The sequence below is a fragment of the Epinephelus lanceolatus genome, chromosome 15, assembly GCF_041903045.1.
Source record: "Epinephelus lanceolatus isolate andai-2023 chromosome 15, ASM4190304v1, whole genome shotgun sequence".
Classification (NCBI taxonomy): domain Eukaryota; kingdom Metazoa; phylum Chordata; class Actinopteri; order Perciformes; family Serranidae; genus Epinephelus; species Epinephelus lanceolatus.
Genome location: NC_135748.1, coordinates 19,286,597 through 19,313,070, shown reverse-complemented (window position 1 = coordinate 19,313,070; position 26,474 = coordinate 19,286,597). Strand labels below are relative to the sequence as shown.

Below are 26,474 nucleotides of genomic sequence, written 5' to 3'. Positions count from 1 at the left end.
CAACTACAAACACAGACACATGCAGATCTGCGCTGGTTGTCGGCCAATGCTCATCAGAGGCAGCACGCTGTTATAAGGAATTAATACCAGCATTGTGGTGAGAGTCATGGCGTGAGCAATAGTCCTCTGAGAAAAGCGCCTTCTCTCACTCTGCATGTGCCCAAGCCACAAGCATCCCTGAGTTACATAACAGTCCTTTTGTGTAGGCATAGACTTCCATGTGTCTCTCTGCCTCAGGTCCATGCGGCCACACAGATGGACAATGAAAAAGGGGTTCCAATATCCTGATAGGATTAGCCAAGGGAGAATCTGTCATCTTCATAGACTGATAGAGGGGAGACTTGATCTGTGTAAGTGCATTTCCAGGTTTTTAAAAATGAAAAATGTGCTCTGAAGAAAATGAGGCCTGGTGTTTGCCAGACTCATGCTGTCTGGATTATTTAGGCAGCGATGGAGGGACCTACATCTACCTGTTGATGACAAGTTGAACTAAAACTAGAGACTGTCTTATGACTTAAATCAAATGTCAGCCAGGGGTGGAAAGTGGAAAGGGGGCCCTTCCGTACTTCCTCACTTGGACCACACCTATCTTCAAACTTGACCTTTAGTTTTGATCTCAGCTACACACCTGTAAAGTGACTGCAGCTTGAACGGTTGTGACATTATTGCATCGACAGAATCTGTCCACAGATGGACATAAAACGCCCGGGAGAATACTCAAAAAAGCTTCTGTGGTAGTTCACGCTTCAAAGGGTGTCACCAGAACCACATTTTGCCGTGACACACACACTCACGAGGTGAAAACAATACCAGCCGTCACAACGTTGGTCAAAACTTAAGTTACACTTGTCACAAACTGGCTCAACGAATGTGACAAGCAGGGAGTCCACACAAAAGATTTAAAGCAAAACAAGCATAATCTATAAAAACAATGATGCCAGGTGGATGTCTGCTGCAGGGAGGGAGAGACAAAGTGAACACATGAGGCAGCTTTTATAGCCTGGGAGCCCAGGTGAGCCTAATCAAAGCAATGACCCTCTCATGTCAGCCAACTGCCTGATGAGGCTGGCTGGAACATTCTCCAAGACAGTGGGAGGGGCATCACACACTACGGCGATTAACTACAGCGATGGTTTTGGAGGAAAGACCGATCCAGAAATCCATGGAAAAAGCAGAATTTATTCAAACGTATGTTACATTATATACATTTACAGCAGATGATCATTAGTGGATAAAAGACAGTGGAATTTTCTGAAGTTAAAGGATTCACTTAGCCTTCATTTGAAAAGCTGAATGACCAGCTATGAAAACTTTTATCATCAGTGCATAATTGGTGTCACGCTGTGTAAAGATGTGCTTGTTTTAAAGGAGCCTTTTACAATATTCAGAGCATTTATATGTCAGCAAACAACTATTATGTAAAGATATAGCGGAGTGATGGTGTTCTGAGCACACACTGAAGTCATGCCACCTCCATGTTTGCTGTAATTCAAGCTTCTGGAAGTGTAGCACCCACCCTCCTGTTAATACTGTTACCGCTGTCAGCACTGTTAGCTGCTAGCTTAAGGCTAAAAGCTGCGTGCAAACAACCGTCATAGATACACTCTGAATATCATATAAATCTCCTTTATGTTCAAAGTGCATTTCCTGAGCAGATAGTTTTGTTTGAGCACGGCAGTCTTCAGAACCAGGCAGAGAAGCCGTGCTTTTCCTTCACCACCCATATGCTGTCGATCACCTTGCCATACTGGAACACACAGAAAAGCCTTTGTTATGACTCGAGGCGACGCTCTTTGACCTTTAAATCTATCCTTTCATTTGCTGTGCTTGTGTGCATGTCCTCCTTCAATGTGTGCTCACCTGGTCGTCGGAGACCTGCTCCAAGTAAAGGTGGGTGGCGTTGGCCACTTGCATGCGTGTGTAGCCGTAGTCTGTGCTGCGGAAAGCGCTCCACTCTTTGGGATTTGGATTGAACCTGTCTGTCCTCTCTCGGCAGCCCTGCAGGGGAATCAACAGTGATTAAACTCAATCTGTTAGTGATGAGCCACATGCCTCGCTCCAGCTCTGTCCACAAAGCCCTGTGTGACATTTACAACTGTGGCTGTGCCTCGGTGTGAGCCTGGCTGCGTTTTGATATGCAGATGACTAATCCCTCTGTGGTTGGATGACGAAGCATGCCCTGCACCGCTCACCACCACATCAGAAAACACTTAACCAGAGGAACAGCTGGTACTAAACTCATGTGGCAGACCAACTGCTGCACAGGAATGACTGTGAACAATGCATAACATTGTTTTTGTTGATGCCCCTGTCAATTCATGTGTCGACCTGTGCGGGGAAACGTTAACGGTAATGTAAAAGGACTTACAGCAGAGCCTGTGATGATGTGAACTGGAGCTTTAGGGTTCACATAAGGTTGCTCTTTGCTGCCATTGTGCACCTAAAGAGAAAAACAAGTCTGTTTCACTTATCCAAAACAAACACTTCAGACGTAAGAATGTGGTTAGTTAAAAATGTGAGCTGACCTTGTCACCGTAGACAGGCCACAGCCTCTCGTACGTGTGCTCATGTGCCCACAGCTCCACATCCACTCCTGTGAAAGATATTTTTAAGAGATATATATAAATAAATAACTACCTGAACAGCTCATTTAAAAACATTCTGCTGTGTAATCTAATCTTTCTCAGATCCTCTGCCCATTTAATTTTGAGATTTCTCAGCAATCAACAAAAGCTTAAACTCAAAGCAACCAAAACGTTCAAAAAAAAAAATCCACCACAACTTATATAATTAAATGCAACAAACAAAAGTCGAAGAAATGTCATACAGGAAAGACATTTGCAAATGTGCTGTTGGGATGTCAGCCAGACCAAAGGCCTGCTTTTTTAATAAAGGATGTTTGGACTGCTTTCCTCTCTGCAACTGTTGGGACATTAGTCTGTCTGAGCGTGCAAATTTGTGATCTTAAACACCCATTAGCAGCACACAGCTGGTTGTCGAATAGAGACCATACCATAGCGGTAAAATAGATCCTCTAGACCCGGGGCTGGCGGTGTGGTGTCATTCAGTCCCAGTCGGACCTGAGATATAACACAGAGGAAGAATGTCAGCATGAACTGGTGTTAGTGTCTGAAACACTACCTGCTACCTGAAACACTACCTGGTGGAGCCCCATCACGCACGTGCCTGCCTCGCTCCAAACGGTGCCAAGAGCTGAGGGAAGTTAGTCTGAGTGGAAACTATTCGGTCCAAATTACAGTGATTATGACGGCATATCGTACTCAGTGTGCTTATGGGCTGCCATGTGGACTGGCCAGCCTGCAACACATGTGACACGTCTGCTACCAGGGGTAATTAGGTGTTTTGGCAACGCAGCAGAAAACGAATCCTACAAATACCTTCATGATGATGAAATAAAACCTTTAACAATATAGATGTGCTTCTCTCTTAATAACACACTGTAAAATAAACTATAAGTGCTTTCAGCGCAATTAACAAAATGATTTAAGGTAATGATATAATTTCATCTGCTCAGCCAAATCAAATAAAATGTTGGGTACACAGTCGTATTAAGAAGAAATTTATAATTATGCTTTCCTGATAAAATGTCTGCCACCAGGAATGCAGCTCAGTAATTACAACAGCAGTTATCACACGTTACGCAGCCAGACTTTAAAGCTTCTCTCGACTTCCTGTTACATAAGCATCTGTTTCATAATGATGCTTGATTTTTTTTACACCAATACCCTCTGTGGCAGAAAAACAGTGGGTGACTGTGTACATTAGTGTATTAGGTGTATACATTAATGGATAGGATTCTGTGGTTCACACACGTGGGAGTCGAACATAGTGCAGTCGTCCTGGTCGTCGTCGGAGCAGTACATTGGTCTGTGTCCCATGGTGATGATCCATGGACGCACTGCTCGGTTCTCTGGCTTGTTTGCCTCCTAGTTTAGGAGATGGAAGAGGTGAGGACATGTAAATGTAAATGTGTGTCACGCTGAGGATGGAGGAGAATTTTATTTTGGAACAGAGTGAAAAATATGTAGATTTTAATGGAGGAAAAAAGAGAATGGACTGACTACTGCAGCTAGAATGGAAAAAAGAGAGTTAAAGCTGTTGGTAACTTTTATGAAAATAACTTTGTCATATTTGCTGAAACTGTCACTATATCCAAACGGCAGTACGAGACATATGATCTAAGAAAAAACCATACTCCTCTGCCTGCTCTACTGCCTTGTAGTGCTTCTAATGGCCTTACCACACGTGAACGAAAACTACCAATCAGAGCTGATGAGTCTCCAACACAGCTGTCAGTCAGGTCAGTCACTAGACCTTTTTTGCAATTTAAGTGTGGGGTAAATTGAAAACTGCAAAAATAGTTGCAAGTTCTAAGCATTTTTATGACCATTCAGTGTTTCCGTCAGATTTAGAGTCCATTTATGATGGTGAGGGGGCGGGGCAGCAACAGCTAATCACTGCTGATCAGCTATTAATGCCATTTGATGCAGCGCTGAAGGACCACCCCCATTAGAGGCACCTCTCCTGCTCTCTCTGTCTGGTTAGCACGAGCTAAAGAAAGCACAATAAGATCTTGACGCTACTCTTCATATTTTGCCACTTGGGCCAAGCCCCCCGCATCAGTGGTTAACATTGTTACTCTCACACAGACACTGAAATGTCTAGACTTTGTCGTTAAACCTGTTGATAATCACTGAGTAACATAAGCTTTGTGATGCTAACAGTTAGCCCTGTTGCTGCGTGTGTGTGACTCAGTCCCAGCTCTGGTTCCGCAGCAGCAGTCCCATGACAGATGGATAAAGAGAAAAAGGGGTTGAGTGAATCAATCTGCTGCTTACAATCAAAATAATTTTTAATTTTAAATAGTCAAATTTAGGGTTAAGTTGCAGTGTTTGGACAGAAATGCAAGGTCGCACAGAATTCACGGGGATCGGTTGAATTAGTGTTTAATGTTGTGATTGCAACATTGTGAAATCCTGGAGGGACTGTTTAGTGTATTGTTTAGCTGTAAAATGAGAAAGCTTGTGACCTGGCTGCCATGTTGGGAACATTTGAGCTGAAAACCACCCACAGGCTGGAGCAAACTTTCCACTCTACAGCTTAACAGTACATGAAAATATGTTTTTGAAAACATCTGAGGTGAGAAATAGGCAATGGTGTAACAGAATCTTGATTCATATTTGATCAGCAGTGCCTAGTTTGACAGTTTAACCGCAGTTGACAAGCAGTGACTGACATGACTCACAGCTGTGTTAGTGACTCCGCTTTGATTGGTTGTTTTCAGTGAGCCACGGTAGATTCTAACGAGTGTGAAGAGGAACCTGATTTATGTTTTACACAGACTATCTGTCTAATGTGCTTCTGTGGGGATGTAGTGACAGTTTCAGCAAATATGACAAAAAGTTAATTGTTTGTGAAAGTTACTAACTGTAGTTTCAAAGAGAGACATTGAACAATTGTGGGAAGGAAAGAGAGCACTTAGCTATCATCAACATATGTGAGTGGTGCGGTCATTAACCTCCAGGTCTTTCTTCAGCCACTCATACTGCCTGAAGAGGAGTTCCTGGCCGAATTCAAGATAGAAATAAACCTCGGTGGAGAGGGAGATGATGTGAGCTGACCCCAGGTTCCAGCTGCGGACACACATCATTAAAATGATACACAGCTCTGACCCAGTAGAGGAAGCGTGCTGAAAGTCAGCGGATAAGTAAGAACAGGCCTCACTTAGAGCGCCAGATAAGTGTGAAAAATACTCAAAAAATCCAGGCAAGGTTTTGTCTCTGACATTTTGCTTCTGAACGCAGTGCCAGATCCACTTTGGTAAATAAACCCCTCGCTGTAATATGAGCACATATGTGTTCATCCTGCAGGGTTAATGGAAAAGCATGTGCTCTGTACATGTGTGCTGTATGTTATGAACTGAACAGTTTCCAGTAGCAGTTGTGGGATTCAGATTGCCTCTACTTGTTCCTAACCGGCTCTCAGCCAGCAGACCCAGGGACTGATCATTGGGCAGCTGGCCTGTGGTCTAACAAGGTATTATCTTACTGTCTGAGCGAAGCAGGGCCTGTAGTTGGCTATGAGTCACCTAGTTAGATGTATAGCTCCTTTGTGTAGTCCCTGTGTCCCTGAGATAGGAGACGCAAACTAAACTCAAAGAAGGGAGTGCTCCTCTGCTGCCAAGTCTCTCTGGGCTGCCTCTTACAGCTCATTAATGCTTACTGAAATACAGTAGGAGGCTTGGTAAACCTTCACATGATACTTCACATGGGGCCTGAGTTGGAAAGAAATGACTTCTGTTTCCGAGCTCCGTGTGTGCAGCCGATTTTGATTTGAAGTTGTCTTCTGCTGACCATAAATGCTTGTGGTTCTTTCACCTGCTGAAGCATGTCAAATTCCACCTTAAAGAAATACTTCAGCCCCACAATGACCATTCGTATGTCGGTTACTCACCCCGTGTTATGCTGAACTCATGAAGGAAACATTTTCTTGCATGCCTCTGGTTAATGAAAAATCCAAAAATGGAGAAAATGCACAATGAATTGAAGTAAAAGTGGATCACATTTAACAATGGCAGAACTTTATATACTCTCACACAACTTGTGCAGTGTAATCCAGGTCTCATTTGTTCAGTCGTATGCTCCCCACTTCCCTAACTTTACAATGGGGAGCTGACCTTAAACTGAAACTTATCTATGCTCTCTTTAAAGCCAGTCTCCATTAAACAAAAACGGTAATTTTACATTGCAGAACACGGGAGCTGCTGGTCTACCACTGCCTCATAAGTCAGTTTGTTGGTGTTTTTGTGCGACTTTGGTGTTTTAGAGGGCAAGTTTGGATTCATTGAACTAGTCCACACAATAACACAAACAAACTACCAATTAAGACAGTGGTAGACCAGCAGCTCCAGTGTTCAGCAAAGTAAAATAACTGTTTTTGTCAATATAGTCTGGCTTTGAAGGAAGCATGGCTAAGTTTCTCTGTTAGTTCAGTTTTCAGTGGGCAGGGGCCGTCTGTCTGGGAAGCACTGAGCATACGACTGGATAAATAAGACTTGAGCACCTTTTACACTGCCAGATTTTCCGCGAATGTTGGGCCGTTTTGCCGGCAAGCTGTGAGGGTTTAGAAACACAGAGCCGGATTGGCGAGTTGATCCAAGGTGCCCAATTTTCCGCCTCGTAGGGTAGACATATTGGCAGAACCCTTTTAGTTTAAATAGACTGAGGCGGCCTTCTGCAACGGGACGGGCTGTTGATGACGCAGCACGTGCGAGCCACTGGCAGTGGATAAACAGGAAACAGCTGATAGCAGGAATTAGCGAGCAGCCAGTAGCAAGAGGGAAACACAAATGTGACAGACACTGTAAAGATGAGCACCGGGGGAGACAAGGAATTGCGCGTCCTCCTTGTCCTCACAAATGAAGAGGCCATTAACCATCGACTTACGAGAAAATCGCCGAAGGACTGACCAGCTTCCCTTTACATCACTGTTTACGTCACACGCTGAGCTACATGTTTTGTTACTTGCTCACGCCTCCCATTGCCCCGAAAAAGGCACATTCTGTATAGACAGAAGTAGGCAGGCGGCATTTTGCTGCACTCCTCGATTTTGTTCTTATACTGCCAATGCTGAAAAAAGACTGATTGGGCTTTCCTGCAAATTTGCACAACTCCTATCTAAAAGGGCTTTGGATATATAACAAGTGGTAAGTGGTGTGGAAGATCAGAAACAAATGTTTTAATATAGTATAATATAGTACAGACCTCTTTTACTTCAATTTATCAAGCATGGAAGCATGCAAGAAATAATGTTTTCTTCATGACTTCACTGTAACACAAGGTGACTAACTTTGGGTGGTGAAGTATTCCTTTAACTAAAGCAACATCTGGTTGACTTAAACATTGTGTTATTCCATAAGGCCAACATATTCCTTTACCTGTACCAAAGGCTCTCAGTCTGTCCCGGCATGCTGAAGCGATTCCTGTAGTTGGAGAAGTTACTGTGAACAAACAAAAAAGAAACGTTCTTTAAATGTCTAAGAAACGGCAATTAACACCACAGACCTCTGCTCTCTCTCTTATTTTGTGGTTCAATTCAATTCAATTCAATTTTATTTATAAAGCCCAATATCACAAATCACAATTTGCCTCACAGGGCTTTACAGCATACGACATCCCTCTGTCCTTAAGACCCTCACAGCGGATAAGGAAAAACTCCCCAAAAAAAACCCTTTAACAGGGAAAAAAACGGTAGAAACCTCAGGAAGAGCAACTGAGGAGGGATCCCTCTTCCAGGACGGACAGACGTGCAATAGATGTCGTACAGAACAGATCAGCATAATAAATTAACAGTAATCCATATGACACAATGAGACAGAGAGAGAGAGAGAGAGAGAGAGAGAGAGAGAGAGAGAGATGCAGGTAATGACAGTAGCTTACAACAACATTAATGAAAGTAATAATATTATAGTTATAGTTCTGGCTACTGTGGTACAATATGTTGAAAGTATGTATTAATATCTGACAGTATACTTGTGTGACAATAGTCATATGTGTATAATAACAGTAGAAGTATGACTAATGAGGTGCATGCACAATACACAATTCTCAGCTTTGCTATGAAATATAACGAATCAGCACTTCTTAAAATAGCTGCCTAGTTTCAGTGCGATTCTTTTGTCCTGTGTCACTTTTCAGCTTTCATTTCAACCTGGCAGAGAACTCTGGGTGGTATATCACTGGATAAAGATGACCATCAAACTGCGGTGGTGACATCTGCTTCAAACTTGAAAAAAAAAAAAAAACAAGACGTAGCTAGTTTTAGATATTCTAAGAAACCGTACACTTTGCTGTCGCCAGGATATCAGAGGCTGCCTCTCCAAATTAAAGGCTGCAGAAAAACGTGGACGAAGCCTCTGTGACCTCACCCCTATAGGTTTCTGATGAGATGTTTTGAAGCTTAGGATCATGGTCAGATAATCAAAATTTGGCCAACGTGGGGGAGCCTGGGTGGAGCCGACATGGGACGAGCAAGTTGGTGCCACCATGGCTGAGTGTACTACACCTGTCAATCAAGGAAACAGGCCTCTAAATATACCCCTCTGCAAACCGTGACATCTTCTTTAAAGAAGATTATAATTTTAGATCCAACGGCCATTAAAGGAATTACATATCAAGGCACTTCCACAGTGGTTTCAAGACTGAGATGTGGTGGTTCCTACTTGCTCCTGATGTAGTAAGATGCATGCAGTTATCTGTCACTGCTACCACAATCACCGCCACTAATTTTTAGACTCTTTGCACTGCACCCGGAATCAAACACGGACCTGTGCTTTAAGACAAGAAATAATCAAAAACAATGTCTAAGAGTGCACTGGCTACACATTAAACCAGTGCTCTGCACATATTACAATGGGCACACCATGCAAAAGGGGAAAAACTTTAATGGAAAGCTCTCCCTGACGCCAAACCGCCAGTCTCTTTTCACGGTTTTTAATTTCAGGATGAAAGCAGGAGCCAATCTTCTCAACGGGCCATTAACTAAGCGAGGTGATGGGAGTGATTGTTTTCTTATCTTACATAAGGGAGAGAAAAAAGGCAGTATTCTGGACTGCAGCCGGGTCAGGGTGGGACGGTTCAGATCCCTACACTGACTTGGTTAATGTAGGGTTAGGGGTAACAAGAGACAGTGGGGTCAGAGATCAAGGGCTAGGGACAGGGACACAAGGGGAGCATGACACTAGTCCTTTACTGATGTTGAATAAGTCTGAAACTAATGAGACACTGAGGTCAGGATTTAAGAGCTGAGGCTGGTGTGGTAATCCAGCAGAGGTTAGTTTGTGAGCTGTGATCTTTCAGCAGAAGGAGAATGCAGTTTGACGCAGAATCTCTTCATGTCCATCTAGAAAACTTAGTTTAGATGTTGAATATGTACAACAATGCATCATCTGAAATTAACAATAAATCAAAATCCAATCACACAAGTAATGCAAGCATGGATGGATTACTGAACGGGCCTATTGGGCACAGGCCCAGGCACCTAAAGGGTCAGGGGCCCTCCAAAATGTCACTTAAATTGACACGTATCACCAGGAAGCCACTCAAAAAGACCACAAAGACACACAAACCCATTAAAAGATGCATATCGTCTACAAAAAGAAGCAAAAAAGAGGCAAAACCACAACATAGTCTGTGTGTCTTGCTTCTATGTAGGAGAGCTGGTGGGGCCTTTTGCATATCTGTGCCCAGGGGCCCACCGTCTCCCGATCCGTCCATGAATGTATGTTAAAATAGAGCTAAAGAGTGACTTCTGCTCCTGTGAAAATCAGTTTCGATCTAAACTTCTGAGTCACGGCACTGAACCAGGACCGGCCATAAAATGGATTCATACTCCCATCTTGTGGCGAGGAAGAGTACCAGCAACCATGCAGAGGAGATCTGGGAAGGCAGTTAGTAGAAATAAACAATCAATCTTTCATTCACTAAAATAATACACACACTCTCTAGGAATTCAAACAGAGTGATATAACCGAGCATACCCCCGAGGGGAAGGATCAGTCTGTAGAAATAAAGTCAACTGCTGGCTTCAAAGTCTCTCGTCTTTGTGGCTCTGTGCTGGAAACTCTGATACAAATATGACAAAATTCTATTTGTTTCATTAATTCAGCGCTGTGGGAGTCCCACCGTAACATGTGAGTCATCCTCCGTAACCCGAAGCACGCTTGTTTCCATGTGTTTGCTTTTCCATTAAAAGAAGATCAAGATAAAAATCTGGTGGCTGTCAAAGTCAATGTGAACAACCTGACTCTTAAACTAACCCAACAAGACTTTCCCCCCCTTCATCAAATCTTTCCTTTCATCATCTGATGAGCTTAATCCAAGACGTTGGGGAAAGGAAAGGAACTAGCTGGAGTCTTCAGGAAGCATGTCACTAACTCCCGTCACAGGACATTGTTACAAAACAGTTCCCTGTCCCTGCGAGCGCCCGATGGACCATATTGTGCTCTGGGAACAAAGACAGTCTTGATTGGGGCCTTAGCATCTTCTGTGGATCCACTGTTCTCATCCTGCTGGAATGCTGACTGAAAACTTCTGTGGTCAGCCATGTTTCAATTGCCTTTTACCCATTAGGTTTTGAGGTTGGAAAGAGAGATGAACAGAGGAGCATAGTGAGAGAGACAGAGCACAACAGACAGCTAGGAAGAAGAAGCAGGGGCCAGCTGCTGGCTGGGAATATCTGGATTCTTAACAACACCACAGAGCAAAACACACATTTAGGTATAGCAGAGAAAGAGACGAGCTGGATTTCTGGTTATGTAATGCAGTAAGCCGTTTCTTGATATCAGGCTCCTATGTCAGGGTGCAGCGCCAAGAAAAAGAGACTACTGTTAGCAGCTCCTTAATAGAGACCAGGCAGTAGTCACATTGCACATGGCAAAGCCAGGCGAGGGGGGCGTCTCGGTATAGCGGCGGCAAGTAAATATTATGGTGCAGGATCAGGCACCTCTTAACGTTTCATGTGCACAAACACACACAACTGACTCCAGCAGATGTGCTTGGAATTCAGGGAGACATTGGCTGCTAATCCTCGGGATTCAAAGCATCTGAGGCCGCTGAAGTCTTTAATCATTTCGTACCATCGTCAACAAAACAACACGGAACTGAGCCTCGAAAACTGACTGAAATAATTGACTGAAAACATCTGACTAACAAGGTATTTTTGAAGCAAAAACTCTCTGTTTTCTGTCTCTCGCTGCTCAAATGGACGCGTTAGCTGAATATCTTTGGGTTCAGGAACATTGGTCGCACAAAACAAGACATATAAAGGCATCACCTTGGGCTCTGGGAGATTATGAAGGGCATTTCTGTCATTTTAAAGACATAACAATCATCTGGTTCAGTTCGGTTCTGTTTAGCTTTATTGTCCCACTCGAGGAAATTAGATTTGCAGCCACGATAAGCCGAGCAATCCACAACCACATTGCAATAACAATAACATCATACAATACAAATCAGACAATAGAAAATCTCATTAAAAAGAACTTCCCACCAAGTAATGGGTCATAAAGTGCAGAAACAACACATGATAGCTTAAAGGTATACTACACAGGATGGTCTGCTACTGTTTGTCAACACATTCACTGGCAAAAGTGACAGTAAAAGCCAACCCGAGAATCACTATGGTTTGGCGTTTCACCTCGATATATTTGCATTTTTTCTGCGCTGTGGCTTTTGGATGTCTGCTGCTTACGGTGTGGTACCTGGTTGCTAACTTTTTATAAAGCTCTGACTTTACCTGAGTGTTGTAGGGGTCAGTCTATGGTGGGAGTGCACGCCCATTAATGCCCCACACACAGAAAATAAGAAGAAATAAGAAAATACATGCAGTGAGGAAAGTATCCACAGAATAATAGACCACCACATACCTCTAGTGGGTCATAAGTGACGACTGAGAGGAATTATTTCTAAATTAATCTATTAATTGTTTTTTAGGAAAATCCTGTGTAGTGTACCTTTAAAGGGATAGTGCACCCAAAAATGAAAATTCAGCCATTATCCACTCACTGTCATGCCGAGGGAGGCTCATGTTAAGTTTTAGAGTCCTCACAACACTTGCGGAGATCCCAGGGGAGAGGGGGTAGCAACACAACTCCACCTAATGGAGGCTGATGGCGCCCCAGATTCAAACGTCTAAAAACACATAATTGAAACCACAAAATATCTCCATACTGCTCGCCTGTAGTGATCCAAGTGTCCTGAAGCCCCGACATAAAAAGTTGTTTGGAGAAACGTCATTTCAACTCTGTTTTTAGCCTCATTGTAGCCTGTAGCTCTAACTGCCTCTCGTGTGCATGCTTGTGTGCGAGACCAGTGAAAGCACGTGAACACACATGAATGCGGTGCCCATGTCTCACGGTCTCGCGCGAGCTACAATGAGGCTAATAACAGAGTTCAAATGACGTTTTTCCAAACAACTTTTAACTTCACCTGAGCCTCCCTCGGCATATGGGTGAGTAGATAATGGCTGAATTTTCATTTTTGGGTGCACTATCCCTTTAAGATGGATCTCAAGTACAGAGATCATTTGATGGACTTCAGCAGACTAACAGCTACTGGAAGACAGGATGCCTTGCATGTCTTTGGTCAGGATAAGTCTCCAGGAAATGAGTGCAAGTCGATGCTATGACCTCTTAAGTGATGGAAACCAGATTTGGGTACAGACTGGTTATTACTTAGTGCACGAAAAACCAAAATAAACAAATGCAAAAGCACATCCTTCTGTTTTTTTCTAGAAATGTTTCAGTGGTTTCCTTTCAAAGCTGTGACTGGTATCTCTGACCTTTGACTTGACAGGAAACGCACCTCGTGCTCAGCTAACAGAAGTCGCCCTCGTCACGCAGCTCCAATTGCTGTTAATGTGACAGTTTGGCTGTAGATGCCCAGAGCGGAACAAGAGTCATGGACTCATAGCAAATTATATTTTGTCATATTACATCAGCGAAACAGATCATAGACCAAAATTCTTAGTGGTGCATTTCGTTCCATATTAGGTTATTATACAAACCACCCTGACTGATTACTGTGCATTGTGGAGACATAGTCAGGGACAAAGATGCAATATGAATATGTCAGACTATCAATGTACAACAAAGCTTCCACAATTGTTTAGGGGCTGCAACAAATGATTTATTTCACTGCCAGTTAATCTGCAGATTATTTTCCAAAGCAACCACTTGGAACAGTCGACGGATAAAATGTGATGAAATAGTGAAAAATATCCACCACAGCCGCCCAGATTCAAAGCTCAAATTGAGCGTTTTGTCTCACCAACAGTCCAAAACTGAAAGGCATTCAGTTTACGATCATCAAAAAGCATCAAATCCTCACATCTGAGAGGCTGAAACCAGCAGAGGAGGGTTTTTGCTTGAAAAATGCTGATTGATCCCTCATCAAAAATGATTTTAAAACAAAATTAATTCTTACAACTGCCTCATTGGTAAATTGCTTCTGCTCTGAATCTGTTTTCACATACTTAAATTGCTGCATCACCCCGTCCTCACTGTCTTGTCATCCAATCCAGATAAATTCCCAGACAATAAAATGTGAACAACACGTTCAGTTAAGATGAGTCAAAACGCAGACAGAGTTCCCACCACAGCAGGACATCTCTGGGAACGGGAAAACAGATAGTGAGCTGATGATTGCCAGTCAGATAAATGTTTGTTTTGGAGAGCGTTGTCTTGTTTAGATGTTGGTGGTTACTGACGCTGCTCCAGCCTTTCGAGACCAAAATAGCTCCCATCTGTTCAAATGGTACAGGGCGAAGTTTTTCGGCAGAACAGAGTGTGTTCATTATAGTGGAAAAACTGCAGCTCACCAGAAAGGTTGTTTTTTGGGGGTTCACAACCCCTCACCAAAAAAGTTGAAGCATGCACAGACACAGGCACATAGCATTTACAGTGGCCATTTCTGAATGCAATTTGTCATGAGGTGTCTGGCACGTCTCTGTCACGAATATGGATATGCTGCTATTTGCGCCCATTAATCATACTTTTGCCCGCGGGCAGAATGTGGCATTAAATGTAAATAAAAAGTAAAACATTAGCTAATCAAAAGCAGAAGGCAGTCAGGCTATCTATCTATCTAGCTATCTATCTATAAATTTCTCTTAATGCTGTCATATGAGTCCATTAATGAATACATCCAAAAAGAAATTGAGAAATTAAATTCCACCTACTACGTAGCTTCGTGGTTGCCTGGACACGTCATATAGGGCACGTAGGCCGCTATGGACTGGATCTGCCTCATGAACTCGTCTCCGATCCTGGCGTTGTCCTGGAGCAGTGACATTCAGCCGTTAAACATGACAGAAAAGATTTTCCTGTCAGACAACAATGTTTCATATTTCTCTCTTCACTGATGTTCAGCCAAATTAGTTTTCAGAACTATGCGAGTCAATTTTCCAGACAGCTTCATCCTCAGCCAACCATACAAACCTCACTGGCATTTTTTTCTTACATATGCTAACGCAGCTTTTAAAAACACACTGCGGTTCATGGCTGTACTGATGGCTTCTACCTGCCACAACCATTAATGACCTTTTTCAGACAAAATTCCCTTTTTCTGGTTTTCTATTTATAATATCAGTGAAGCCACAGGATGTACTCGCACATTCCAGTTAAAAAACACAGCTTGGGTGAATTATGGTTGTTCATTTTTGCAGTGGTCTGCTGATTGCATTTCTCCACATTTGACAAAAAAAGAGGCATGAATAATGCAGGAAGTCATTTCAGGAAAAATGATATTAGCATCCGAGACAAGGCTATGTCCGCTAAATATTACAGATGACAGCTAGGGGAGGTTTTCAGATGAGCAAATATGTTATTGAGACTTAAGATTTGTGGTTTCAAATGGCGCTGATTTCATTCAAGAAATACTTGGGCGACATGACCCTGACTCTCGTCTTTCACCGCAGGCTTAAGGCATTTCACAGTAATGCTAATCATTAGCTGTGTGTCTCAACCACAGCTGAGAGCCTTCATGTGCACTGATAATAAATCGTGGTGAGGCTTGGGACGGGGGCACTGGAGGAAGGTAAAGTGGCTTATCTCATCTGTCATTGTGGAATTAGTGGAATATCAGAGTGGCTTTAAGAATATACGCTATTGACGAAAGAAATCTGCTGTCAGTGAACTTAACTGGGCACAAGTGTGATCATGACATTGAAAAGACAGAAGAGTAAAATACCTCATCCATATCGTAGGCAAAGTCCCCTGTAAAAAAAAAAAAAAAAAATCTACAGATTAGAATGAATCCTTAAAGTGTTTTTAAGACTGTTGACTATTGGTGCACTGTGCCAAAATGAGTTTCCCCCAAAAAAGTTGTGTTTACTTCTTTATTATAGGGATAATGCACTTAAAGGAATAATTCAACATTTTGGGAAATGCCAAAGACCACAAATAATGGACAAGGCTACCATGACGGCATCCATTGGTTTGTGGACCCCCGTTTTAAAGCCTCAAGTTTGGCATTTTAGCTGTTGTCATCTTGGATTTTTGAAACTAGAAGTGACTGTATTTGGATGAGAGGGTGGTGCTATGGAGGAGCGAGGAGCGAGTAGATCTGACTCATACACTGTGGTGATATCTTGCAGACAGCCTGTCAGTCAAAGCGGCCATGCCTTTATTTGTGCCGAACTTTAAGCCTTATTAAAATTTAACCGGGTGAGCTAGATAAAAAATTCAAACCCCATACAGTTACATTAAGGGGGAAATTAGCTATAGAGACCAAACCTGTTCTTTGTGCCAGGCTGCACACGTTTATTTTTGCTGAAAAGTCAGGCATTTTAAAATGGGGGACTGTGGAGTCCGCCAGGACTAAGTCCCAATGAGCCCAGGAATGAGTTAGCATTTTCCCACTCCTGGTTCCCTCATCTTGAGGTCATTGGGTTTTTTGAATGTGGTTTTAGTTAGATGTCTGAAATAAGGTCTGTGGTTAACACAAGCTGAAGAGACTTTCACGTTTTGTTGTCCGATATAAAATACGTCAGTAAAAAGCCCACTCGTAAATTTTGAAGCTTCTATGTGTCTCAAAAAGGTGGTTTCTAGTAAGTGGCTAAATGAGTCTGCAGAACATCATCACGTCGCGCCAACACAGCTTTACGGTCTTGTTATGGTGGTGATGTTAAGTCATGCGACTGTAGTGTAGTTCGTTTATAGCCTAACGTTAGCTTTTTACTTCTGGCGATTGCATTTAGGCTTCAATAATCATACGTTTGTTTGCCACAGAGCTTATTTCTGGCAATAATACAAGATCCAATGGAAAAATCCCATAGGCTTTTTGACGAGATGCAATGCTACCTGACGAAAAATATCACATCATCCCTGGAGCAGCAATGGAGCCAGCCTCAAGTGGCCATTCGAGGAACTGCAGTTTTTGGTACTTCCATGTTGGCTTCATTATTCAGCCCAGGAGGTTTCCGCTTGGGAAACGAGCTTAATCTCTTTTTTGCAGAGACTTAGATGAGACAGACTCTCACGTTTGTAAGCGAAATATTAAGCTAGAGCCAGTAAGCAGTATGATTAACTTAGCATAAAGTCTGGAAACAGGGGTAAACAGCTAGCCTGGCTCTGAATGAAGACAAATAGACCTGCTGACAAGCACTGCTAAAACTCACTAATTAACATGTTACATCTTGTTTGTTTATTCTGTACATAAATTGAAATGTACAAACAACAATTTGGGGTTTTACTTGGAGTTACATGCTGGAACTTTAGAGATGCTAGACCTTTTGACAGAGCCACGTTAGCTGTTTCCCCCTGCTTCCAGTCTTCATGCTAAGCTAAGCTAGTCATGAGAGTGGCAGCAATTTTCAATTTCAATTTTATGTTAAAGCCTTAAAACCTTTAATGAGAAAAAAAATCCTCATCAAACATTTCCCACAATGTCACACTATACCTTCCATAACTGACTAGTGGACTATGGTTAGCTTCAAACAAATAACGCAATCTTGCTTTGTGAGGCAATCAAAGATATATATTCTCTCCAACCTTGTAAAGTGGCTGTAAAACAGTGTTTAACTCCATGTTTCAGTTTAAAAGACAACAAAGGAAAAGACAAATGATACTGTTCTGTTGTTTTCCCTTAAATCAAGATGGGCGCAAAAACTAGACAGCCAGGGATCCAATCAGATTTTTGGGCGAACACATTTTGGCACAACACAGACCCATTATCTGTTTAGATTTAACTCCCCACAAGTGATGGAACAAGCTAGTGACCATCATTCAACTCATATTGTTCAAAAGCAAAGCATACAAATGACAAATAGGTATTATTATGCTGATTACAGTAATCACCATCATGATACCTTACCTCGTCATTAGGCATTTCTGTTGGAATGGCTCAGCTAGCTTACTTGATTTGATTTATGCTCCTACACTCTGTTGCAAGCTGTGCCAGGTATCCGCAGATGACTAATGTCTGAGACAACAGCCGATAAAACTTAATGCCTCTTCACAGTTTTCATGGTGCAAATTACTGTAATATTTCTATCAGTGTGGAGCTTACCTATGTGCAGGATGACATCGTACATGCCAAGCTGCGTCTCCTTTTGCAGTCGAGCCAGAGACTGAGGGTTCTCATTGCCCAGGTCACCATACAAAGCAAACCTGGGGCTAAAGCTTGTGCTGTCATTCAGAGCAGTGAAGGAAAACACATCGCTCCAGCCGTCATCGCTCCCACAGTGGTAGACTGAAAGTGCACAGTACAAGAAGAAATCTTTCACATGAGTTATGTTATTAAAGTCAGTCATATTTAACCTCCACATACCATAAGTAGCAGCAGGTTTGAGGTCTGTGAGAGTGACTCTGTGGATGTACATCTTTCTCTTCTCCTCTCCTGAGTCCACAAACAAAGTTGCATCACCTTTGGCAGTCATGTCAAAGAGCCGACCGCCCAGAAGGCCGTACTCCACCTTGCTGTCTGTCTTGTTGAAGGTGGTCCAGGTCACCACCATAGAACCTGGCTCTCCTGTGAAGAAAAGCCCAATTATTTGAACTGTGATGTAGACTGATCTGACAGAACAACTGGATTCACTTACTGATGCACCTTTAAAAGCCAAGTGATGCTTATGAAAAGGCTGACCGCATATGACTGATGCTTTTGATCTTGCCGCCAGCGTGATATAACCATCAGAGAGCTGAGATAAGCTGACAACTGGCCAGGTACTCATTTCATCAAGACATCAACGCATGTAATGACTACCACGTTTCACCTTCATGGGGAATGAACGAAAGAACATTTATGCTGCACAGACTCTGTGTGAACCAAGGGTAACATTATGTATGGCAGTTAAGGCAATTATTTGGCGCCTTTGACCTAAATGACTTACAGAGTGTGCACAGGTAGTTTCAGAGCAACAGGGCACTTCATCAGGACATGTTTCTGTTGCCGCAAATATACTTAAAGTTTTATCAAGGCCTTTCAGCCACTGAATTACCTGCATTACATGAAACACATAGGGACCTATTTAACAATCTATAGCACGTGGACTACAGCAGTGGTTCCCAACTGGTCCAGTCTTGGAGTCCAGATTTCTGCTTAGTCATTAGTTAAAGGTCCCCACACTTCAATACTTTCAGCGTCATACTAGCGTTTGGCCATATCAACAAGCTAGTTTGCTGTCTCTGTCAAGTAGCTATCCATTAGTCACTCACTCTACAGCAGGAAACAGAACTTCAAAATTAAAGCTCTGTGTCAGAAATTTGCGGTACTTAAAAATAAAGTGTGTTTTTTTATAAACTAACCCTTTTTATGAGCCACTTCTGGTCCATTCAGAATGAGCCCAGGACCCACATTTGGACCGCGACCCACAAGTTGGGAACCATTGGTCTAAAGTGCATGCCGCAAGTGCATTTAGGGAGTGTCCAACTCTTCTTCTGCTGGTTAAACGGCACATAGGTTGGGCATAAAGCAAGGCACAAGGGGCAAAGGGGCTGTATTTAGTCTCTTAATTAATCATGGCTGTGTTTTGGGATTTACATGAATTCAACCAGAGTGTCATCTCCCATTCACTTTAAAAGCCAGGTGTGCCTGTACATGGCGCTCTGCTGTTCACGTAGCGAATTTGGCAAATTGGAGAAGCGAGCCGTTTTCTGCTGAGTAATGCAGTAAGAGAAGAAATGTCAATGCAGCAAATGTCGTGGGACATTTAAGCAGCAAACTACAAACTTGAGTTATTAACTTGACAATAAAAGGTGGAGAAAGACAGACCCTCAATGGACCTGCACCAAGCTTTAGACCAGTGGTTCTCAACAGGGGTCCTTTAAGGAGTTCCAGGGAGTCCCCAGGAAAATGGGGAATCATTTATTATTACGGTTTAACTCACCAGAGAAGTGATCCTTAGGTGAGTGAGAGTCACAAGACTATTCTGATCATAGGTTTCACTTCTTCCACGGTTATCTCCTCAACTGTGGTTGAAAACTAGAGAATTCTGGTCTCATATCTCATTTCAGATGGAGGATCCCTGAGGTAAAATCTTATCAAATGGGAAGTTCGTGACCATATGTGTTTCAATTTAGGGGTCACTGCTTCATACCATGCAGTATAGATCATTTACATGGGGCCTACAGACTTTTTAAAATATCAAGATCACTAACAGTGAATCTGAACTTCAGTGAACTTGTTTTTGAGCTGCAGAACAATAACAAAATGTTCTGCTGCTTAAATGTACCAGAGCTTTCAGTCCATATATCATCGAGCGATTTGTACAAAGCATCTGTAAATATGCAATCCATATGATCTGGGCGCTGTTTTGTATTACCAAGCGGAAAATTGTATCCCTGAATGAAAACACGTGAAGCTGGGATGGGAACATTTCAAAACACTTACCTGGATAAGAGAGGTGCACCTGCTCTGGCTGAGTCCATATGGGAGGAACACCAAGCACCAACAGGGGTGCTAGGCTTAACAAGGCAGAGGCAGCACGGACAGGCTCCATTTTCACAGTGGACTGCAGGAACAGCAGCCTGGTTAAAGTAGCAACACACACACACACCCAGAGAATAAAACAATCTTGACACTGTAATCACATGATGTTACAAGCTTTCATGCCAAACATCACATGACAATATTGGTATAAAACCAAGTGGATCAATGTGGATCAGCTTTAAAATATCCTACCTGACCTCAGTGCCAGTTCACACAGCAGTCAGTGGCAGCGACACACACACACACTGACTATGCTTTGGTCTCTGCTGAGGACCTTAGCATCAGGCAACCAACTGATGAAACTGCAGAACCAAAACAGCAGAGTCAGCGAGAACAGCACGGAAAGAGATGATCTGTCAACAAAAGCAGCTGATGTTGTTTTTCATTGTGCAATCAGGGAAGACAAAGTGGGCTCAGGTACAGCAGAGATTAACCTGCAAGCCACAACTTGCCTCAGGTCAATAAAGTGAAAAGGCAAATAGCTGATATGCCTCACTGATCGGAGTAAAGGCACATGGCTCATGAAGGCAAAAGCAAGTTTAATTTGAGCCAAAATACTACCAGCTGTCCTCATGCATTAGTTATGGTAACTGCCTCTCCAGTTCAGCTGACTGGGATGACTTAAAACCACAAATCTGGACCACAGCTTTAACAAAGTGTTTGCTTTTGAAATCTGCACCATTAATCTCTCAATGGTCGCTAGAGGGTGCACACTGCACAGTCTGCATTATGAATAGGATGCTTTATTCTCTGTTACTGGGCGGTAATAGCAGTTGAAATCGGATGTAAGCTAGCTGGCAGTCGCCTTAAAGAATCAAAGGGAAGCTTTAACTCCACTGTCTCTGCTTAGGAATGGGAAACAAGGTGAGTAACGTTACACCATTTAGGTTGAGTAATTCCTGTCACGTTGAGTGTTGTAACGCAGTTATGACCCACTGTAAATGTTATAAACTATTTCCTACACCCCTGATTGTAACTTTTAAACCGTGTTTAATAGCTGTTTTCGTCTATTTAGCTAACTTAGCTATAAGCGGATTCTTACATTATTATTAACTAGCTTTATTTCGATAAGTTACGTAAAACGTTACGCACAATAAACAGCCTTTTTATGTTGTCTATGAACAACACGGACATTTTAAAGATACTGAATAAGGCTCTACAAAAAGTGAAACATTGTCTGACCCGAATAAATTAGCTAAATGTTAATTTAGAAGCTAAAAACACTCACAACTCAACTTAGCTGTTTGGCCCCGTAGCACTTCCTGGTACGTCACGGCACACAAGCGCAACAATGCCCACGTGGATTGTGGGAAGTTGTGTTTTAATACGTTTAGGTTGATATCTGTAACACTGGAGGCCAAAACTTTTTTTGAACAACTTAAGACATAACAAAAGGAAATATTATATATTAAAAAGCCTATATTGTAGTGGCTAAATCATTAAATGAACCAACATGTTTCGGTTTAATGTGTTCAATGCCCTCCGTGAGTAATAGGGAATCATTGGCATTATGAAATTCACTGAAATGTCTAGCTATGGGGTAGTTGTGATTTTTTGTTGTAATTGCATGTTTATGCTCAGCAAGGCGATCCCTCAGGCATCTTATTGTACGGTCTATGTAGAAAAGGTCAGACATTAAATAACAAAAGTAGACTTGCAATCAGTGAAATCATTTAGTTCATAAGTTCTGTTTGTGTTAATATCTACAAAATGTTTAGTTTTCATAACGTTGTCACAGTGAGGGCAATGCATACATTTAAAAGTGCCAATAGGTTTGGATAAGCACATGCTTTTTTTGTCTGCTGGAAGATGTGAATGCAAACATCTCAGAAAAGTATCACTCTCAATAATGGCCCAATTATGTTTCAACGATACATTTAATTTGTACTGTATGTGGTGACGAACAATGGACAAGACTGATGTGTTGAATGCTGTGAATAACAGATTTATAAACCATGTTTTTATCTTATTGTGTCGACCTGATCACAGTGGCATCTGCCTGTCTGTATTTGAATGTATTAATAAGGTCTAACCATGTGTTATGACTGATTAAAAAGGGTTCTCACTCTGTCTCCAGGTCTAATGGACTCCAACAGTGAAGACGGAGAGTACCAAAATCTTGGGCAAGGTGCAGCCCAGTACAGAGTCACCTACCCTTATCGGAAAAACTCTAAAGATGTGAGTTGGATGATACATTCAGGGTTGGGTCATATGACTTTGAAATGTAGTCAGTCACTGAAAACAAATTACATGGCAAATTTTGTAATAAATAATGTAATCCATTGAATTACAAAAAAAGGTAATCTAACCAGGATGCCTTTGGGTAATTTCAAAATCAAATATTGAAAGTGTTGCACCTTATTCTGAAAATAATGGGCACAAACACAAAAATTGAGTCCACAAATATTCTATTTACTCTTTAAACATCTCAAAACATTTTAAATGGATTTTTTAATATATTTAAATTGCCTTATTTTTAAGACTGAATCAAAAATATTATCAAGTAATCCTTGACAATGTAGCTATAAATACACAATGTTTCAGATGTAATCTAGGTGGATTTTAGTTATTTATTTAGTGAACTTATCTCAATTAAATGTAATCCATTAATACCCAACCCTGCTTATTATCATACACTTGAAACAACTGGTGCGCCAGGTGAGAGTGGACTCAAACACACGACTCTGGAGACAGTTCAGGTAAACAAAACCAATAGGGATGAGGCAGAGGCCGAGTCAATCAACAGTAAATCCAAAAAAATAAGAATAGGACACAAGGAAACAAAAGGCCGGAAAGCTGGACACACAAGAAGCTAAGACGAACTGGCACTGAAAGACAACAAGGCACACAGATAATCAGACACAGGTGAAGTCATCAAAAGGGAGGGAAAACACACAGGGGCAGGAAGTGAACTGAAGCGAGAGGAGATGTGAGTGTCAAAGTAAAACAGAAAACAACATGAATGAATGAAATAATAAATATAACCTTAGAAACTTGAGCTGTGACACCACTAAGGTGTTTATGTGTGCTGTACCTCTTATAACTTATATGCAAAATGTATTTTCACATGCAGGTGGACTATGACAGAAACGAGGAGTTCAACAAAAAGAGGTGGGTCATTGCATGCGTTGTGGTCACATTACAGCTAGTGCATCATGTGATTTGGTTTTCAACAGATTGTTTGAACTTTCCGCCCTGCTCAGGTACCCGGTGAGCCGCTCCGGCAACAACCCAGGCAGAGTGAAGCGGGTGGTATCATGTAAGAGGAAGACCCATCATCTGACGGTGACTCGGAAGAAGCAGCTCGGGCCTGGGAAGACTTACGATGCTGCAAACAAGGAGAATGAGATAAACTGCATGCAGGATGTGCAGCAGGAGATATTTGACATGGACCCCTGGGAGTTCCCTCTAAATGTCAATAATAACCACAAGACTGGCAAAACTGGTTCTGAACAAGCCGACTACAGTGCACTCACAGAGGTGAGAAATACTGCCACAATTCAGACTATATTGTGTGAGTGTTTGAATGAATAACTGTGGTACTAATATGCAGATAAAACAATCTGAACCTAACACTGTTTTTCAGCTCTCAAGGGATCACAGCACAATGACTAACGTGCTGTTTGGAAGACACCTGAGACTCAAAGTATCTTTAACACTGTGGCAGAGAAATGTCGGAGAGCTGTTGACTTATTTTTTGAGGTATGTAGTGTGTAGAATTTCTGTCTGATGAATGTGACACAGTAGTTTTTCTGGAATTTCAACAGTAGTGTTACTTCACTGTGTTTGTACAGAATCCAAGACATTGGCGTGTTTGTTGATTTTCTCCCACTCATAAGTAAAAGGTGAGGGACTAGAATATTTCAAAAATCTGATCAACATTGCCTACAAGAGGAGTAAGTGTTATTTAAATCTATTTTTCTCTGCAGCATTGATGAGAATTCCCCCAGAATCAACATTGGCTGTTGTGTTGACCTCTTTCCTTTGGTTAAGAAAGTCCTCACAAAGCCATATGAAGAGTGAGTATAACTGCTGTAACTAAGGTTTTTTTTTTGCAGTACAGTTGAATCATTACAGACAGACAATGTGTTGCAGGATAATTACAAAAATACAAATAAATTAGAATTGTCTTTTCCTCTCACAGGTATCTCATAGTTGGTTTAAAGTGGATCAATTCAGTTTTGAAAAAATGGCGGGAGGAACTACAAACAAGTGGCTACAGTGGATCAACAGAAAATCCGATGGATAAGTGAGTCTTGCTGCATTTTATGAGCTGTGAGATGCGTGAAAGCAGCCCAGTTTGATCTCCAGTGGGCCAGACCAGTATAACCGATGATTAACCTCTACACTGTTCCCTTTCTGTCACTGATATAATGAAGCAATAAACTTTTAAATTAAAAACAAATTCACATAAAATATTTTACTTTTTTTTTTTTTTTTAAAAAAAGGTAACAAACACTTAATATTACAAGAACGTATACATAAAAAATTACTAAGTTTGAGACTTAACACAAAATTTAACCAACAAAAAGTGCTGTCTCTTAAGACTCATAGACAAGCGTAATGAAACTCCAGTAACACCACAGATACTTCCATAATCCAGCCGGTGTGATGGCAGGGATGGATGGCCTGGAAGCAATGCTGTGTTTACACTCAGTCGATGGCCAATCGATCAGAACACCCTTATCTGGAGGGGTTCAATTTTATAATTCTTGCTCGTCCTTAAGTCTGGCTACTTAACGGAGACATACGGAGTTAAATGTATTGGAGAAATTACTTATGTTAAAAGTTAAAAGTTGAATGTATAGGGTAAATAAAAAACTGTCACAGTAAGTTGTTTTTTTTAGAACTGTATTCTGGTCGGGGTAGAAACACCTCTGAAGCAGCATTTTACTTGAAGTAGGCGACTCTGTTAAATTTGTGACTGAAACCTGGCACCTCTTAGCCTTCATAAGAGCATCAATATGGTGTCATCCAGTGGGCCAGACTGGACCCTATGGTAGTCTGGTTCTGACTCACGGGCCGTATATTTGACACCCCTGCTTTAAAGTGATAAAACCTGCATATATCCAAGCAACATTTCATTGTCAAAGCTGCAAAACACTGAGGACAGGGTAAACAAAAAGACATAATGCTAATTAATTAAAAGCTGTAATCAGCCACTCAGCCTTTTAAATAGATACATACAGTAATGGGATCTAAACCACCCATTCTGCCCCACTTGAAAACTTCAGTTTCATGCAGATAAGAATACAGAATACAGCCATTGTGGTAAAATGTTTATTCAACTTCTTTACAGAAATTTCCAGGCCTTTAATCAGCAGTTATTGGAGTTATGGTATCAGGAACCTTCACTGAAGTCTGTGCCAGGGACTGCTGGAGACATGGCAAAGGTCAGAGCTGCATGTATGAATAATGTATGGAAAACGTCATTGAATTTTATTATACAAAAAAAGGTACACTTACATCATCATCTTTTCCCCTCAGGTCATTGACTCCTTTCTATCTCAACTTACCTGATGGCAACAGAGATACAGATAACGGATCTTTCTGTAGCAGCTTTAGTAAAATCACTACATAGGAGCTGGTGTTTCCATAGAGAAGTGCCTTGTAGCATGTACTGTCCCCGTCCTGAGAGGACATCTGTAGAGCACTTTGTATTTATTGGCTGTTCAGATGAACTTGAGCAGCTGAAATACTGAGAGTGTGCAATATAAATGTAATCATCTGGTAAATTTTACGTGATTTTCTTGTCGTTGACCAAGTAGGATGTTAATTATGATCAGTGGGAGTTTTATCATTGTGCAGTTTCAGTTATGTCGCTGAAACTGAGAATGAATGTAAGAATTTTGTTTTATTGACTTGTGTGTCTGTTCTCTTCAATTGCACAAATGATGATGAATAAAGTTTGTACGTTACATGTTGTGGTTTGTATTTAAATCAGTATTTGATACAACATCCCCTTCT

The 26,474-nt window shown here is 41.8% G+C and overlaps 2 protein-coding genes across 3 annotated transcripts; one reads left to right on the top strand and one right to left on the bottom strand.

Annotated features, from left to right (window-relative positions):
- Positions 1-1,159: 1,159 nt before the first annotated feature.
- acp7 (acid phosphatase 7, tartrate resistant (putative)) lies at positions 1,160-21,790 on the bottom strand. 2 transcript variants are annotated; one of them, XM_033642738.2, is made up of 15 exons: positions 21,736-21,790; positions 20,700-20,809; positions 20,409-20,545; positions 18,348-18,548; positions 18,087-18,269; positions 15,768-15,793; positions 14,758-14,855; positions 7,958-8,020; positions 5,540-5,654; positions 3,834-3,947; positions 3,014-3,080; positions 2,526-2,593; positions 2,369-2,440; positions 1,861-1,998; positions 1,160-1,747 (listed from the first exon to the last, which is right to left on the bottom strand). In XM_033642738.2, exons 3-15 carry the CDS (start codon positions 20,515-20,517, stop codon positions 1,682-1,684), a joined length of 1,320 nt encoding a protein of 439 aa, XP_033498629.1. In that variant the 5' UTR covers positions 20,518-20,545; positions 20,700-20,809; positions 21,736-21,790; the 3' UTR covers positions 1,160-1,681. The 2 variants fall into 2 exon arrangements, with proteins under 2 accessions (XP_033498629.1, XP_033498630.1); XM_033642739.2 differs by having other exon boundaries at positions 20,409-20,529; positions 21,736-21,789.
- On the top strand, positions 21,017-26,425 carry LOC117267090 (KATNB1-like protein 1). Its single transcript, XM_033642740.2, has 10 exons — positions 21,017-21,371; positions 22,585-22,685; positions 23,581-23,618; positions 23,711-23,987; positions 24,094-24,209; positions 24,302-24,352; positions 24,437-24,526; positions 24,652-24,756; positions 25,807-25,900; positions 25,995-26,425. Exons 2-10 carry the CDS (start codon positions 22,590-22,592, stop codon positions 26,025-26,027), a joined length of 900 nt encoding a protein of 299 aa, XP_033498631.1. The 5' UTR covers positions 21,017-21,371; positions 22,585-22,589; the 3' UTR covers positions 26,028-26,425.
- Positions 26,426-26,474: the final 49 nt, after the last annotated feature.

What these genes read in the sequence shown, in the direction of transcription:
- acp7 (XM_033642738.2), bottom strand. Translation starts at nt 20,517, where the DNA reads ATGGAGCCTGTCCGTGCTGCCTCTGCCTTGTTAAGCCTAGCACCCCTG. An exon ending in CAAACCTGCTGCTACTTATG is followed by an intron (nt 18,270 to 18,347) that starts GTATGTGGAGGT and finishes GTGCACTTTCAG; the next exon opens with TCTACCACTGTGGGAGCGAT. An exon ending in GGATCTATTTTACCGCTATG is followed by an intron (nt 2,594 to 3,013) that starts GTATGGTCTCTA and finishes TATCTTTCACAG; the next exon opens with GAGTGGATGTGGAGCTGTGG.
- LOC117267090 (XM_033642740.2), top strand. Translation starts at nt 22,590, where the DNA reads ATGGACTCCAACAGTGAAGACGGAGAGTACCAAAATCTTGGGCAAGGT. An exon ending in ATCGGAAAAACTCTAAAGAT is followed by an intron (nt 22,686 to 23,580) that starts GTGAGTTGGATG and finishes TTTCACATGCAG; the next exon opens with GTGGACTATGACAGAAACGA. An exon ending in CTGTTGACTTATTTTTTGAG is followed by an intron (nt 24,210 to 24,301) that starts GTATGTAGTGTG and finishes GTGTTTGTACAG; the next exon opens with AATCCAAGACATTGGCGTGT.